The 18,168-nt window shown below is 45.6% G+C and overlaps 1 protein-coding gene across 3 annotated transcripts in view; it reads right to left on the bottom strand.

Annotated features, from left to right (window-relative positions):
* Positions 1-330: 330 nt before the first annotated feature.
* Positions 331-18,168, bottom strand: part of BRINP1 (BMP/retinoic acid inducible neural specific 1) — a 94,279-nt gene continuing 76,441 nt past the window's right edge. For all 3 annotated transcript variants that reach the window (XM_084650060.1, XM_084650058.1, XM_084650059.1), the window contains 3 exons: positions 14,451-14,687; positions 9,886-10,108; positions 331-3,188 (listed from right to left, as the gene is read on the bottom strand). In XM_084650060.1, the coding sequence (XP_084506186.1) occupies positions 2,048-3,188; positions 9,886-10,108; positions 14,451-14,687 (1,601 nt within the window). In that variant the 3' untranslated portion in view covers positions 331-2,047. The remainder of the gene's footprint in view (positions 3,189-9,885; positions 10,109-14,450; positions 14,688-18,168) is intronic.

Genomic DNA, 18,168 nt, shown 5'->3' on the forward strand with positions numbered 1-18,168 from the left:
TCTTATGAATACTCTCCATTATTTGCTTAAAAATGACTGCTTTCTAATGTGAGCATGTTCCCTGGCAGGTATAGGCATGGAAACAAACACAAGAGAAGTCACAAATGTAACTGACTCCCCATCAAACACACAGCTTGGGCTGACCGCAGGATTTTACTCTTTCTTCTCTTGGTAGCAGCTCAGAGTAGTTTGGTTATAGCCCCTCCCTAGCTAGTTTGTTTGTGGGTTTCTCTAAATAAGTGTATGTTTCTTTCAAGGTTAGCTAATCCTCTCCCCTCCTCTTTGGCGCACAGTAGAGATGAGCCTGAACCAAAACACTGCAAACTGAACTCTGAGTCTGAATCCAGATTTAATTGTCCAACTTGATGCCGGGTGTCAATACACTCCATGGATAAAATTTTCAAAAACACCTACGTTACAAAATTTAACCCCATATCTTTGCTGTGGGCCTATCCAAAACCGTAGATCCAAACACTTCTGAATTTCAGGGTTCAGGATCCAAATCTGAACTTTTTTGAGCTGAAATATTAAAACACAAAGCAGCTCAGGAACCACGGTTTAGGTTCAGGTCTGTCTCTAGGTCTCAATTCCAGCTTGTTCGAAGATACTGCTTTATTGCCTAAAGTGACCAGGTCAAGTAGCTGTATTTCTCCTGTTAGGCACTACACCGCCTTATTTTTTGGTGATTCCTCACCAAAACCTGTTGAAATCAGTCTCCCCCACCCCATCTTCAGTGGGTTGTGGATTGTGCCCTGAGTCTTCAATTATCTGCTCTGTGGGATTTTTGAAAAACAATAGAAATATATATTCCCAGTGCAAAACTTTACCCAGCCTAGTTACATTTTGATAATTCAACCTATTTTACTTCTGTTTTGCTGTTGTGATTTTGGGAGATTGGTCTGTTCTGTTCTTCTTCTTCTTCTTTTTTTCAAATGTTGAGGTCACTTTGATGACAGTTTGCAACAATCTGTCTCTTTCTTATGGGGCAAAGAGTTTAGTGTCTGCAGACGAAACCTGGATATTGTTTGTAGAGAGAAGGGGGGACAAAAAAGGGACTGTGTATGTTTGTGTGTGCGCGATTGTGTATATCGTATATGTGAAAAAAACTCAACTTGTATATTTTCCAAAGTGACTAATGATTTTGAGTGTCTCTGTTCTTTGGTGCTTGACTCGAGACACTTGCATTTGTGTAGCTGCAGTTGTATAGCTGGGGTAAATTGTCATAGATCTATTGACTTCAATGGAGCTTTGATCAATGGTGTCAATGGAGCTCTGACCATTTGGCTCAGCTGGGGATTTGCCCCAGTAGAGGTCCTGGTCCTTCAAAGGGGCTGATTTTCAGACAGTGCTGAGCACCAGCCCACTGGTAAGATATTTCAAGTTGGGCGCCCGAAGATGGAGACACCCCAATTCCTAGTCTCTTTGGAAAATGTAGTCCTTCCCACCTCCTTGTGCATGCAAGCCACAGCTATTACTCTCAAAGGACTGCCATCACCTCCCTTCCAGAGACAAAGTTCATCACAGGAGGGGTGAATAATTAAACATCAAGCTGGTATAAACCTCAACAGAAGAAATATCTTTTATCTTTTGGCCATTTACTCCCACTAGAAATAATGGCAGTTCTTTTACATTTAAATATAATTCTTGGTTGGTTGGTTTGTCTTGGCACCTGCATAGCAGAAATCTTTACAATTCATTATAGAAACGTCCCTCCCCCAGCTCTGATCCTCCCTCGGATTTATTTTTGCAGCACCTGAGTCCTAACAAGCAACACCCTCAAGGTCGAGAGAGAGTAAGATGTGACCCATTTATGATGGATTATAGAAATAACAAACATGCCTGGCAGTTTTATACAGCTGCTAGAACGGGTTTAGTTTCCAACAAATGAAGAATTTCCTCTTCCCGCCCCCCCCTTTTTCCGTATATTAATTACATTTTACAAATTTTCTTTTCTTTTCTTTCCCCTTTCCTTGTTTCCTTTTTCTTTTCATTTTTTTTTTATACAGTGAAAGGATCAGTTACTGATGTGTCCACAGAAGAGTCTGGGTTAGCAGAGTTTGGCTGTCATCTGGTCCGACTGTTTGAGGATCTCGGTGTTGTACAGGTCTAGTGCATGGTTCACGCGGATGATCTCGCTGTTGGTCAATTTCAGGCGGTGCTTGAGCATACAGGAGAACAGATCCAGCTGGGGCTTACCCGGCGCCACGGGGGGGGCCAGTCTGTTGATTCGGTCCCGAATGTCCAGCAGCAGGAGCATGACGGAGGACGAGGAGTAGAACTGCCCACCTTGGGTGTACGACTGGTTGACCTGCTGCACAGCACTGCGCAGCAGGTCGGCGTTGAAACGCAGGCTGTAGCCGTAGACCTGCACGTCCGAGATCTTGATGTAGAACTGACGCTTGCTGGGGTCAGAGAGGTCCACGGGCCCTTGGCCCGTCTCGTTGCGCAGCAGGGAGGGCAGCCGAGTCCGGCTGCGTAGGTAGATGTGGACAGTCTCAAAAAAGGTTTTCCATCGGTTGCCCAGCAGCAAGGTCCAGTTGTAGCACTGGCTGTTCTGGAGGCGGCTTTTCTCCCAGCGCGGGTAGCCGAATTCCCCAAAGGGCATGTTCCAGCCCTCCGAGTGGCTCCCGCTGAAGGGGTTGACGTAGACAAAGAACAAAGGGTCCAGGCTGCTGTTGCGCATCTGGCATAGGCGCAGGGAGATGCCGAGCACCATGTGGATCAAGTCCATCCGGTTCTTGCTGCTCTTCAGGGTGAGGGACATACGCTTGCGCCACCTGGGGTCGAAGAAGGTGTCCAGGCGGATCTCGTTGCTGATGAAGGTGGCGTGCACGTAGAGGCGGGAGTCCATTTTCTGCAGCAGATACTTCAGCTCCAGATCCTGGAAATCCAAGTCTGTCTCAAAGCTGACGAACTGCTCACTGCGCTCCGAGTCCACGTTCTGCGGCTCGCAGCGGCCCCGATACAGCTTGTAGCCCTTGTTGCACGAGCCGCAGAGGGAGATGTTGGCCAGACTACACATGGCGCAGCTGTTGTTGCCCCCAATGATGCACGGGATGGGGCGTTGGCACAGGGTGGTGCTGCCGTGGCACACGCAGCTCCGTTGGCTCTCCAGGAAGGTCCCCCAGAACCCATTCTCGTTGCAGTAGAGCAGGGACTGAACCCGAGTAAGCCACTGCTGTATTGTCCTGCAAACAGGAAAACGAGAACTTTAGCCTCAAGGCTACAGATGGGCTCTTACAATTGAAGCTGCGCCCCTATTAAGGGTGGGGTGGGTCTGTGAGGCAGGGTTTCAGAAGCTGCATGTTCTGGCGTCTGGCATTTGATACATCCTGGTCCAATCTCCTTCCAGGTGGAGAATTAGCCTCCTCCTCCACTGGAGGATAAATGCCCTTTAAGAAATAGCTCTGGGGCAGATTCCCTATCCTGCATCACTCCCTTTGCGCTGCACAGACCATGCAAAAGAAAGACCAGCTGGCCTCAATTTCTTGCTGGGGGTTCACCAGTGTCCATGAGTCATCTGTGGGAGTGGAACTGACAAGCCCAACAAGGGGTTGCAGGGAAAGGCCCCTTTCACTATCCCCAGCTGGCAGCTGGTTCCTTGGGGATCATTACCAACTGCTGCAGGTTATAACAGCTTCTCTAGGCTGAGACTGGGCAGTGACTCAGGGCATCCTCCTAACCAGCCCCTTGCTATCCCTCCCTTTTAAAAAAAAAAAAAGAGCTCACAATGTAATGAGGCAAACCCCTCTGGACCCTTGATCAGCTGATGGTGCACAGGTGAGTGATGCCAGAAAAGAAGCCAGAGGCTTGGGTGTGTGGTCATAGTCCTGCTAGTCCTGTAATGTTGTCTTTCTGACTGACCACCGCTTCGTACCTCCTTTCTAACCAGCCCTCCCCAGAACTCCTTGCGCAGCTGCCCCTCCCCCCTCACTAATGAATACTTCATTGTCTCCTCTGGGCAAAAAACGTTCTTGATTGGGCTGTAGTCAGAGGACTGGCTAATGACAAATTAGGATTCAGTCCCTGCAGAACAGGAGGAGTGATTATGGACAGAGGCTCTCAGAGCTGGATTAGTGAAATTCATGGCACCTGCATAGCCTGACCGCCGAAGAATCATTAAGCTGTGAGCTGTATCAAAGAAGGCATTAAATGATACAGCAGCAAAGAACAGCAAAAGGACTCAAGGAAGAGAAGAGAAGAGAAGAGAAGGGAGGGGTGAGGGAGAGAGGGGTGGAGGAGACAGAGAAATGGAAGGGAAGATATAAATAAGGAAGAGGGGAGAGATGTGGAAAAGAATTAGAAGCAGAGAGGGAAGGAGGCAGAGGTTAAGGAGGAGTGTGAAATAGAACAGAGGAGAGAAAAGGCAAATGGAAAGAGAGAAACTGACAAAAGGAGAAAAAGAAGGGGGGTAGAAAAGAGAACCATGCAAGGGGGGTGGGGATATAAAGCAGAAAGAAACTGAGTGAAAGGCTCAAACTGAGAGGGACAGGGAAACGAAATGATTTAATAGGAAAATGCTGAAGGCTGAGAAGTGTGAAGGGACCATTAGCACATTCCTCACTTGGCATGAAGCTGCCAGGGTCTCTCCCCACCATAACAGCTAACCAGAACTGTCCTGAGAGTGGGAAAAGGCAGAGAGAGGCTAGGGAACTTGGAAACAAGACATTGACATCTAAAACGTCACTTTCTTGTCCTGACTGGAAAGTAGGACACTATGCTGAGTCAGGGAAGGAGTCAGCATCCATGTCCCCCTTGTCCTGAAGTGCTCTAACCACTTGACCCCCTGACTACAATATAGGTGGATCACCTTCCCCTCAAGGAAGCACAATTCATTGCTTCTGCTGTACGTGGCAATCTAAATATAAAACTGCAGCATTAGAGCATGTGCATGGGAAATAAAACAACCCACCCATCTGCCAAATTGTTTTTTTGTCTGCCTGGGTGAAAGGCTCATTGATGAAGCACGAGGTTCCTGTGACGGAACTCCCTGCTCAATGGCAACAATGGGAAATCACAGGTTGCCAGGCTCACAGCAGCTATGGTGTCTTAAAGAGACATTCCAAGCTCCCACCTACACTGCAATTTCCACCATGACAGTTATAACAGAGGAGCCCACGGGCAGCAAGACGAACTCAGGATTGAGGCACCAGGCTGGGGCTTGAAAGACAGGCGTTCAAGTCTTGGCTCTGTCATATAATCTCTTTGCATCTCCATTCCCTGTCTGTACCGTGGGGGCATTCCTTCCCTAGGCTTGCTGGGAGAACACATTTATTGCTCTTTGCAAGGGACCGGGGCCATATACATGGAAAGCGGATGCGGTTTGTGTCCTGAATTGTGTCCCTGCTCTGTGCTAAAAGGTGGGGCAAGGCCCCAGGGAGTGACCCTTTTGGGAACAGGCAAAGGAAAGCGAATCCGATCCAGGTTTTACACTGACCCCAGTGCACAGCTGGCTTCACCAGCTCTGTGCTGCCCTCTGAGGACTCCTGGTGTAGGGAGCATTCCAGGCTAGGGGTACAGCGAGAGTGTTCTTCTGCCCAGCAATTCTGTGTGCGTGCAGTGCCGTAAGCTGTCTCCCCTCTGCCCTTGCACCGGCCTCGGTGCCAGAAGAGGGATAAAGCTGATCTGTCTCGAGTAACGCTCGTAGGCATATATCTTGCTATGGAGACGCATTGGTGTGGTAGGAGCTGGGGACACATCCTGCAATAAAGCGGCACTGGCAGTGATGGCCACTCAGCCCCACAGAGCAGGAAGAAATTTGCCCACTGGAGAAGAAGCTGAAACCAGCCTCTTGGCAGGTTGGTAAAGAGTAACTGGCGGAGTGAATTTGATCTGACAATGAAGAGAGAGGAAGGGGCTTCTGCTGAAGCTAAGTATCAATGACTCCCCAGCCCCAGTGATACCCATCATGCAGCACGAGCCACTAACACATGGGTAAGGAAGAGGAATTGAGAGGCCAAAGGGCTGCACGGACATAGGAAGCACGCCAGGGCTATGGGTGAGAATATAGTTTATGTAGTGGGTGTATGTGTAGAGGTGGGGTTCATTGCAAGTTGATTGGGCAGTTACGGTGTTTGTAGAGCTATGCTACTCATGCTATGTGCCAACCTACATGTCAGACTATGTCTCTGGGTTTTGTAAATATATAAACACATACACTGTACATAGACTTAAATAACCACCATGCACACTCTTATCTTCAAATAATAGAGAGAAATACACTACACATGATTTAACAGCTACATATGCCTATACCTACCTTAACATCAGGAGCCCGTTTTAGCTCTGGTGTAAGCACAGCTCTATTGATTTCCTTATGCCAGGCCTGAATTTGGCCTTCCATGTGCATCATGCACTCAAAGATTCCCTGTGCACATAAACATATGGCCTGATTCTCTTCTCCTTTACACTGGCTTTACATGGAGGTAACTCCACTGACTTAATTAGCATTGCAGTGATGTAAAGTTGGTGGAACAGAATGTGGGATCAGGCCCTTTGTGTCTAATTCTGAGCTCACTTACATTGGTGTAAATCAGGAGTAACTCCACTGAAGTCGGTGGAATTAGATTGCTGTCAAACCACTCTAGTGAGTGCAAGAGACTAAGAGGGGCAGGAGGTTGGTTATGTGTGACCAAGCACATTTCAGAAGATGCTCTACACGGATATTCGTCGGGGCTGCAAATGGCTCACTGCAATAAAAAGCCCAATTTATAGCTGCCACACACACACACAAAAGATAAACAGAAATAAGCCAGAATAGTAAGAGTTGACCTGATAGAAATTAGAGAAATATGACCGTGATCTGATTCTGTAATTGCCATTGTGTGGGAAACAGGCCTATGTCCTAGTCCAGCCTCGATGCTGTTTGGATTGTACAAATGCAGACTGCCCTTCTTCCCACCCACTTTCTCTCTGAGCATCCCATCCAAGAGGAAGCTGTGAAGAACAGGAAAGGCATCTCAGCCAAGATCTGGAAACTAGCAATTTTCCTCTTCCCCAAATCAGCATTATGAAGCGGTAATGGGAAGGGAGCAGATGATGGTACAGTGTTTTCTGTGTCTCAGCAGTACGGAGATGCAAGCAGGACAGGGGAAAAAATACCATCTGCTGATAGCTGCAGATATATAGATAGATAAATAAATAAAATAAGAAGCAAAACCCAGAGTGTGCCTAGGGACAAGCTATAGACATGAAAGAAAGAGGTGCAATGAGAGAGAGAGATTGGATAGACAGATGTAGAAACAATCAAGAAAGACAGACACCATCTGAAAGCAAATGTCAGAGGAAACCAATATGTTTTGGATGGGTGTCTCTTGCTCCCTCCCCCCCAGAAGGTTAGAAGTGGGGGTTAAATTTCCATGTTTTTTTGTTGTCAAATTCAAACAATCGCTCTGCAATGCTGTGAACACTAAACACATTTTGCTGGCACATTAGAACCAGAAAATGAGAGGGACAATAAACTGACTCGTCTAGTGCTTGCTCTTCAAGCCCTGTCAAATGCAAAATACAAACTACACACAACATGCATGGTGCATGCATTAGCTCTTTACATTTCTGTCAGTTCTGTCTATTTGTGTCACCTGGCTGCAGTTGAGACCAGTGAACGACCCATCACCAGAGATGAAAGGGAGCTGCAGGCAGAGTGATCTCTTTGAGGGGCCTTTGCTTTGGAATAATTCGCTCCCCTCCCTCTGGTTTAAAAGAGTTCAGATTTGTTGACCCTCTGGAAACACTTTCTTTGGGCAAGGCTGAAGGACAGGTCTGGGGGAAATGTGGGATGGTAGCTATGTGCGCTAGTTACAATGTGAAATTAAACATTTGATTACACATTTGTGTCAACATTTCATTGACAAATAAAGGGGACAGAGGATTTGAATATTTTTGTGAATCAGCCCCTTCTTTCTCATCAAGTAATAGTTGCCATGATGGCTTGATGCCATAGTGAAGTGAAAGTATGTGCGACTATTTTCATTCTTAAAGACTGTGAAATGTATTCTTCGCTAATGACAATAAGGCCAGCATCCGGGATGGATGGTCCTCTGTGTGTACTATGTATTAACTCTAAAGTTTTAAAATAAACTTACGTGTGCCCATTCAATTTTCAATTTTAAATACATTACTACATGGTTTAATATAGGCTACAAGAATTAAGGAGTCATTTCTTTTTTAAAACCTATGAACCTGACATGGACAATGTACTTTTAAGAAACAGCAGGTTAATGCAAATCTTTACACATTTGCTCTTTCTTTCTTTCTTTCTTTCTTTCTTTCTTTCTTTCTTTCTTTCTTTCTTTCTTTCTTTCTTTCTTTCTTTCTTTCTTTCTTTCTTTCTTTCTTTCTTTCTTTCTTTCTTTTTCTCCACTATTGACAAAGGTCAGAGTGGTATCATTCCAATTACAAAAATCTCTACCCTCTCTTTTTCTTGGAAACACTTCCTCTTCTGGAAGGAGGGCAGTGAATGGCAATTCTATTTCTCTCTCCTTTAGGTTGCTATTGAATATACAATGTACTTTTCTATAATGCTTTTGTGCACGAGAGAGAGAAAGAGAGAGAGACATGCTGTTAGTATAACCCTTCCATCCTTTCAAAGCCAGTGGCATGAATGATAAGCATCTGTCTCTATGAACTGTGTACAATTAGAAAATTAGAATGTTTCCTAGCCCCAATAAAAAGAGCACTGAAATACATACCTCTCTCTCCATATCTGTCTACCGAGCCAGTCCCCCCAACTTAGTACAAATGCGGAATGACACATAAGAGTGGAAATGATAATATGCCTGGTGGTGTTGACTTAAACAAATCAAACACATCAGTCAGTTAAAAATTCAGCTGCCAGCATCCATTTCATCCTCCCTCACCCAGCTTTTATAGTGCTTGTTGGAGGCTCCCTTTCTGCCTGGCTGGCTTTTTAAAATAGAAGCGAAATGCTAACGACATATTTATATAAAAGCTTTGTATCAGCACAGTTGGCGGCATATTTGCTAGGTATTGTTTTCTGCTTGTGGTGGTGGTGATGATGCATGATTCAAAGATAATATATGAATGTCTATGTTACTTCTGCGTAAGCCAGGTTTGTTTGTAACGACTTAGCCAACCATCTAGACGGGTCAGTTTGAAAATGTTCTCCAGAAGAAAATAAAAATCCTTTAACCTTGAACTGTCCCTGGTGTCCTCATTGGGATATCGTCCACCTGCACAAAAATCCTCTGTGATTAAAGATGCCTTAGGGACCTGGAAGCATTACATTGACTGTATATGGCTAAGTGAAAACTCAAAATGCTCGTTGCCCTATGGATAAAATAGTTACAAGAGCCTCTAGTTAGCCAATTAATTATCTCTCGAAATAGAACAGACAGCTGATTAAGCTGGTGAAAAAAAGCAGTTCATCTACAAATGCTAACTTGGCCCATCCTCTCCCAGAGAGACTTGGAAGACGCCAGGCCTCATTATTTCCAGGGTTACAAGCATCGCTCCTCAGTTCCAGACAAGAGCTAGGACAGGGTGAGAAATGTTCATTGAAACCATGGAGACAGAACTCCAAAGATGGTGGGAGACAGCTCTAAATCCCGCCGCCTGGAAAGGCTGGGAGGAGTCAGCCATTACTATAGAGTAGCGACAGCTGCTATAGCTGTGACTGGACACCCATTTCCTCAATAACTCTGAGCATGCCTCTCTCCTTCTTTCACGCTCTCATTTGTAGCTCTGTCACCAGGGTCTGAGTCACTCCAGGTCCACAGTTTTGCTCTGCATTGCTCTGAGCTTTGTAAAAGAAAGAGGCACCAAGTATTCAAAAAATAAAACAAAACAACCCCCCCCACTGTGCTCCTCACTGAGGCCATCAGCAGGGGCACCTGCCTTGGACACAGGAGGTGGGGGTAAAAATACCTTTCTCTAGGCAGCTGGTGGTTAGGGTTGTGCCGGCACCGGACACTGAGGCCAAAGAGTTTGCGGGCAGTGCGTTGGATCTTCTGCCGTTGGGCTTCCATGGAGCTCTGCAGGAGTTTGTATCGGTTCTGAAGATCCCAGTCATTGCCCCAGTGCTGGTGGATGCTCCCGATGGTCAGGAAGTGGTTGTTAGGTAGCCTTTTCATGAAGGATTTAAACTCATCTAGGAACACACAACCAAAGTGACAGGCTTTGAGTGACTCATGCTATACTGGGGGCATAAGACTTAATACTAGCTACTGAAGCAATGACAGCCAAGGTGCAGTAGGGCCTTAATGACCAGCTGAAGCAAGCTGATGAGCATTAATCCTCAGGTTTGTCATTATCCTCCAGGAAGCCCCCTAATTCTGTGGTTGTCATTGCTATTATAAGGGGGGATTTGTAGCCAATGCATGTTATGGGTGAGATATTTTCCATTTATACTTGCAGCAGCAGGACATAGATGGAGAATTAATACTCCAGGGCATGGGATCTTAACCTGGGCGAGTCACCAAAGGCATTGTGGGATTGTACCCACCCTGCCACTGCTAAATGGGAAGGGCTCCCGGCAAGGCCCTAGTTATATGGGATGGGGGATTCCACTAGATAAAATGTGGAGATTAGAGCTGTTTAAAAAATGTTCAAGTGAAAAATGTTTCCATTTAAAAATGGCCTTTCTTTCAAATCCAGAAATTTTCATGAACGAATTTGGTTTGTTTGAAATTTTCCATTTTTTGCCCCACCACACCCGAAAATGAAAAATGTTGTCACTTTTTTCTGTCTTTCAGTTTATTGTTTTCATGTATTCCCCCTTTCCTTTCTCTCTTTTGGTGGCAAAATCAAAAAAGGGGAGGGAGAAGAGAGAGGGAGGGAAAAAAGCAAAGAGCAAAAAATCCGAGAAGCAAACATTTTCTAAACCAAAACTTTTCTATAGAGATTTTCTTGAAATTTTTCAAATAAATGAAAAATTGTTCCTTTTTGATCATCGAATCATAGAATATCAGGATTGGAAGGGACCTCAGGAGGTCATCTAGTCCAACCCCCTGCTCAAAGCAGGACCAATCACCTACTAAATCATCCAAACCTGACCTTAACTATAATCAATATTTTTTCCCCACTGTACGTTTCCTATTGTTCAACCTCTAACTCAAATCTAGCAGCCTAATAGAGAAAGTCTATGTATTAGCCGAGTAGGTAGTTAGGGAGGTAGATAGATATTCATCACCATACAATCTGAGCACCTAATAAAAATAATCACTACCACCACACTATAAAGCCCATAGGACATATGGTTTCCTACATCCTTCCCCAAAGGCAGCTGGGAGATTTTCTTTTTTAGTCATCTGCATTCCACTCAATTTATAATGTGGCATTCAGTCCCTTTCTCCTCCTCCCCCTAAAATGACTCCCTCCCATTCCCCTGTCCTCTGAAACTATCATCATGTATAATTGCTTCTGTGGACCACACTGATTATACCTAGTACCTTTTAGCAATAAAAGCTCTGCTTTTGCTTCCCGCCCCTTACAAATCAATTTCCTCCAAAGACGGCTTGTGTGAAAGGCCGAGCTCTTTTCTCTCTGATGATGGATGTGCCATGATTTTGTAGAGACGAGGGGTTGAAATTTGAGTTCTTTGTGTGTATGCTGATACCAGCAGCACAAGACTCGAGAAAAACAAAGCCAGCAAAATAAAAGCTGCAGGGTGTTGGTGCCAAAAGCTAAGGTTGACTTTAAGAAGACCAGTTTCTTAGTTAATATTTATGTGTATTAAAATGGCACCTAGAAACTCCAGCTGGGGTTGGTACCCCTTTGTGCCAGGCACTGCACACACATAATAGAAAACCCCTGCTCCAAACAGTTTGCATTCTAAGTTGTAGAGCTGGTTGGAATTTTATTCCTCCCTCCCCCACAGAAAATCTCCCACAATGTACCACAGTCTTCCCTTTTGAGCCACCCAGTGTATCATGGGAGTTCCACAGCTCTGGTTTATCATGGGAGATGTTGTCTGGCTGGGGAGCCCAGCCTAGAGAGGAGAATGGAGGAATAAGGTACCTGAACTACAACTCCCATGAGGCACTATGGTAACATTTCCAAATAATTTTTGTTTAGATTTCAGCCAACATTTTTGTGGTTTTCAGGTGTTCAGTCTTTCAATGAAAAGTTGAAATTTTCCAAGGAAAGCAGACACTGTTACATGCCCCCTCTCCCCACATTTACTCAAAACCCAATTTTTCATCCAAAACAGTTTTGAAGGAAAATTGTCCAGCTCTACTAATTAGACAAGATAGAAATAGGCTGTGTTATTATGCCCATTTTGCAGATGGGAAACTAAGGCATACAGCAATTATGGGGGATACTCTCAGCTGGTGTAAATCAGTATAGTTTCATTGGCTTTAAAGAAACCACACCAGTTTTCACCGACTGAGGATCTGCTCTCACATGACTTTGTGAGATCACACAGGGAATCTGTGGCAGAAGCAGGAACTGAGGGTAGATTTTTTGAGTTGCACTCCACTGCCATAAGCTCATGTGCATCTTAAATTCACAGTTCCCTGTTCCCATTTTGGTTAAGAAGGCCTAAGGGATAATATTGGAGATTTTCATCAAAATGTTTTTTCCATGGATGAAGACCAACTAAATAAGGAAGTTTTATTCACACAGTGAAGCAAAATGCTAATTAAACCTTAGATTTAATGTCACTTTCCACTTCAAGGAATACTTTATATGGAATGTAACAAATTGATGACTGAAATGTACCAATTTGATATACAAAGTACAAATAGGTGTCACTTCAGCCATCATTGAAAGGCATCCACCTCGGGGAAGGAACATGGCAGCAGTTTAAGTGCACACTGCTACACAACATACCAATTCAGACCAGTTTTAACACCTCTACACTTTCAAAAAATGTCTGGGGTCTTTAATGACAACAATGGTTAGGATGTGAGATTCTGATTCTCCTCTTATACCAATTTAAATCAGGAACAACTTCATTTAAGTCACTGGGTCAGCTCCTTGGGAAATGTAAATTGGCATAGCTCCATTGACCATGCTGATTTGCACCAGCTGAGGATCTGGCTCAATGGTTCCTCGGTATAAAATCAGTGTGGGAGCAGAACCACTTGGAGCAGCAGTGAGCACACTTTCCAGGCTCTGAACTATAGATGAGCCCTTGGCAGATCATTTGAGGCCCACTATAGGGCACCTAGGTTAGACCATCAAGGGGTCAGGAGCCTACAAAACAATGAGTAACAAAGGACCAGCTGAGAAGCGTGGCTGTGATGCTGTGAAGGCCCTCCCTCCCCCCCCTCCCCCAAGCTCAGGGCAGTTTTCATAAAAAGCATTTTATCCAAGGCCTTGCACCATTTCCTCATTGGACAAAGGAACATTTGTCAATTCAGAGCCTGAATAGAGCAGTTACGACTTAAGCACCAAATTGCATGAAACACCATTCATTTCAAACCCGCAGCAGAGCTGGCCAAAAGCCAAATGTGCTCCAAATTTGCTTTGGGTGCATGTCATGTCACACAACCCCAAAAGGAAAGACCCTAGGAGGGCAGTCCCTTCCTGACAACTTGCATTCCCACGCTGGAGGCAGGTGTAATTTGGCTGCACTAACAAGTGCATGCAGTGTGGGGAGGAGGGGACCAGTGAGCGCTTCATGGATTAATTCCCACTTTAAAAGGGGTGTGTCCAGGCAGGGGCAGGAGCAGTAACTCCACCCCTCTAGTGACTGCTGGGTGGAGCATTTATTGTACCTTCCCCACAGGTGTAACAAGGGCCAATGCCCCGGCATCCTACCCAGAGCCCCTGAAAGCATTATGCTTTATGAAAGCCTAATAAGGGGCCCAATTCAGATCTATGTTACACCAGCATCATGCAGACAAAACACCAATAAAACCACCAGACTAAACCACATAAAAATCAGGAACTTCAGGCCACCAGACACCAGCACTCAGATAGAGCTCCCCCTCTCCCCCCTCACCCCCCCGCCGCATCTCCCCACAGCACACCTCTGTCACAGAGGGCCTTAATCTGCCCTGTGATATATGCACATGAGCTGCCAGTACACCGATAAGGAGTGTGTAATTCCAGGAGAGCTAAAGATATGTTCTGCACCATTTACATTGTGGCTAATCTATAATGAAGTTAAATATCACTCCTGTTTAACGATGAAATAGACCATTTGGAATGCTAGCAGGGCCAATAGAAAATTTTCCATCAAAACTGGGTTTGGATAGAACATTGGGTTTTCTACGAAACAACGTTCTTCATGAAAAGTGTCTGCTTTACAAGAAAATATTCCAATTTTTGTCCAAAAAAATGAACATTTGAAAAACAAAATCTTCTAGATATGAGACCAAAAATATTTCATTTTTTCCAGTGTGGGTGGGGAGTGTTTAATGAAAGGTCAAAATGTTTTCTGGAAGAGAAACCCATTTTCCAAACAGCTCTTGCTCTTCTCATTCTTAAAAGAACAACAACAAAACCACAGAAGCTGGAAAACAGCCCTTTTCCCTGGTTACCTGAATTCTCCAGATCTTTATAAGCTTCCGTCCAGGACTTGCCCATGTTTGCCAGCGTGTACTCCATGATCTGAATGTCGGTGATGGGACAGTTGCATTGTGGGAATTCTTCAGCACACTGGCAGCCACACTGGCTGTTCCGACACACATACTCTCCCTCTCCATTGCACATGATGTAACTCAACGCAGACTGGACAAATTTCTCCTGTAAATACTGAGGGAAGATGATCTGGAGACCTGGCGCAGAGACAAGAGCAGGGAATGTGAAAATAAATGCTTTGGGTTGCCGTTCCTTTTTTTAAACCTGTTTCATTAACAGCTTGGGAAGGTGACACAGAGGCATTAAAAGTTGCTATAAGATTTCTTCCCTAGTTATCATGAGCAAGGAATTTGGGGTACAAGATTTATGCCTCAAGCGCCTTGCAACTGGTGAGCTGAGATCTGATTGCATCTGCTGGCCTTAAGGAGGTCATGGCGTGGGGTATCGTCTCAAAAGCCTTGGAAAATACACAACAGTATGTACTGCAAGAAGAGACATAAGGAGGGAGTCCTGTAGGTGAAAATGACATTGTTATACTATTAGGTGCTAGAAAAAGCCTGCTAAAAACCTGTAGCCTCACAGAGCTGCCTGGGAGGGGCTGCCTCTGTACCCCAACTCCAGAGTCCCCTCTATCCCACACTGGGGGGAGGTTGTCTCTATTCAACTCAACCCCAGACTCCACTACAGTATGCTCCACCCTGGGACACAGTGCTGGCCTTTAGGATGGATTTTTTCAGCCTCATCCACCAAGCACTAGTTCACCCATAATGAGCGTTATGCCATTCCGACCTATTTTGTTGGAAACTAAATATCTCTCATGGTGCGGAAATGTCGGACCTAGGCAAGAAAGACGGAATGAAGGAAAGGCTAGAGAGAGGTAGACAGAAAGAATTACCATAGACAAGAAAGAAAAAATACGGGGCGGGATTTGTACTGGTGGTTAGGGATTTTGGAGCCCACGTCCCACTGAGTATGTGCCACATTCTTACTAATGGAGACTGGCATAGTTCCACTGACCTCAATGTAGCTTTGACACTTTACAAATCCTGAGAATCTAGCCCTACATACGTACCCGTTTCCACGCACACACACACACACAATCGCGTGCGCACACACTCTAGATATTTTTCTGTGCTCTCCTGTTAAAGCCCAAGTCTGTGGACTCCCTGCAGACGGCCTGGGGCCCGATAGGATTCACAGCTGTTTCCTTGTACCTGATAAGTTCTGCTTGTCAGACTGTGTCAGTTTCTGCAATGCATGAGGCAGGGGAGAACAATAACTATGAGTGAAGGAGCCTGGCCTGATCGCCTTTCCTCATAAAAGGCCCAGGGATTTCAGACTGGCAGATAAAGGAGTTTATGGCTTGAACAGCAGTGCTGAACTCCAGTGTAATGAAGGCACACGGGTCAATTACCGATCTGTTTGTGTTTCTATTGCTCTGAATTACAGTATCCATCGCTGACAGTTCATTGGAGTGGAATGAAAATAAGACAATAATTCACAGGATGAAACTGTGGAGAAAGGGCAGGAGGGCTGTGATCCCATTCAGGAGTTCAGCCCCTGTCTTTGGGATGAGTCATTTGCACTCTCGGTGATAGAAAGGTGGTTGGGAGCTCCTGGGAACCCACATCAGTGCTCGTTTTAATGGACGCTCTTCCCTTCTCTGGTGCAGGACGGAATAGCTCAGGTACTGGGGAATAACCAAGGCACAGGGGACATCCCAGGGGACATCCTTTTCTTACCCCCTTGTGCACAAGACATGGTTTATGCAGAACGCCATGTCCACTGGCAGTGAGCTGTCCAATTGTCTGACCTAATTCTCAATCAAGCGCAGAGCAGTGGCAGCTGCCGGGCAGAATAAATATAGTGCTGTCTTCAGCCAGAGGTAATATTTGGGACACATGCATGAGGAAAGGGTTTGGGGCCTGGTTTTCAGAGGTACTGAGCATTTGTAGCCACCATCGATTACCCTGGAAATTATGGGTTCTCCACACCTCTGAAAACCACGTCCTTCGTGACTACTTCTCTGCAAGAATCAGGGTTGGTGTGGGTGTCAGGGGGAGCTCCATCAGACAATGGGGCAAATACAAAAAGAGGGTGAGCCCCTGCATGTCCTATTGATCTCTCCTGGGATGGGTCTCAAGAAGAACCTCAGGACTCCTCCTTTTGACTCCAAAAGGGATTGCAGGTGCTCAGCACCTTGCTGGATTTTGCCCTGCACTATCATCTTATCCATCTATAGAAGGAAATTTCCTTTTCAAACCTCAGTACTGGAGGTAGGCGAAGATCTCCAGTTGCCAGGCTCCAAGACTTTACTCCACTTGCCTTGGCAATGGAAAGTGAGCACGGAGCCGCTAAGGACTTTAAGACTTTCAAAGCATCTGGAGAAAGATCTTTGAGACCCTGAGGGCTCCTAGATTCACTGAGGGCCTGGGGCAATAGCTAGCCATGAGCTGGACTTATCACCTTCCATGGACCCTAAAGGAATGATCTAGGTTCCATGGATTTGACTCAGTGCTTTGTCTACACTCTACCGGAATGGCCTGTCCTGGCATCTGAGATCCCATGCAAAGCCTAAAATGTTGTTATGCTTTTCAGTTCACCAAACTTTCTTTTTTAACCTTAGTTGGACAGCAGCACCAACATGCTTCCCCATCCCAGCTAATGGGGATTGCTTTCCCATGCATAACAACCCAGCTAACCTGTGGGGAACCACCCTGTACATACGCACACATAGCTAGACACATGGTGCGCACTTCTGATTGACACTCATCTCCCCCTCACTTACAGACCACAAATGTACACTCATATACATCCCCATGCATGTACACAACGTATACTGCATGGCCAAACATGCAGAAATACTTTTCAAACAAACACCCCCTCATATACAATACATGCACGCGCCTATAGTTACACACACCCATAGAAATATGTGCATCCTCACAAATGCTCACTAGCAGGTCCTAATGCTCATTTACACTAAGAATGCTTTACACTGTGTAAACTCATTTACACTCAGTTTAAGACCAGCTGCTGGGGTCCCTACCACACACAGGTGGTGAAAGGGTTAATGTGGGCCTGACAGGCCAATTAACCCACCCGGTTGCTCCTAGAGGGTAGGCCAGACTTAATTAAAGATGAAGCCTAGCTGGGGAGTGGTACAAAGAGAAGCAGTGTGGAGCAGAAGGCAGAGAGTGAAGAATTCTGCAGTCACTTTTGTGGAAGTAGAGAGACCTGAGGAAACAGGGAGGCCCTGCATGGCGAGAAGGAAATCTGACGGGGGGAGGGAAGGTATCTGGAGGACACAGGAACGAAGCAAGCTCCTGTGGCTGACCCTGGCTGAGGACTGAGTGACAAGAAGAGAAGCCATTGCAGGGCCAGAGCAACCATCGGCAGGGGGTGCTAGGTGAGAGGGACCCACACCCAGCCGTGAGTGTGTGCTGGATGAGGAAAGCCACACACCCAGCCATGAGGGGTTCACCAGCAGTCAATTCACCCTTCTACAGGCCCCTTCATGATGTCAGTGTGGTGTAAAGGGCGCTTAGTGAGTACAGAACTGATTAAAAGTTGGCCTAAGACTCAATCTATCAAGGCACTTAAGTATGTATTTGCATTTAAACACATGAGCCGTCCTATTGATTTCAATGCAACTACTAATGTGGCTTAAAGATGAGC

This window comes from Lepidochelys olivacea, assembly GCF_965140295.1.
Source record: "Lepidochelys olivacea isolate rLepOli2 genome assembly, chromosome: 16".
NCBI lineage: Eukaryota > Metazoa > Chordata > Testudines > Cheloniidae > Lepidochelys > Lepidochelys olivacea.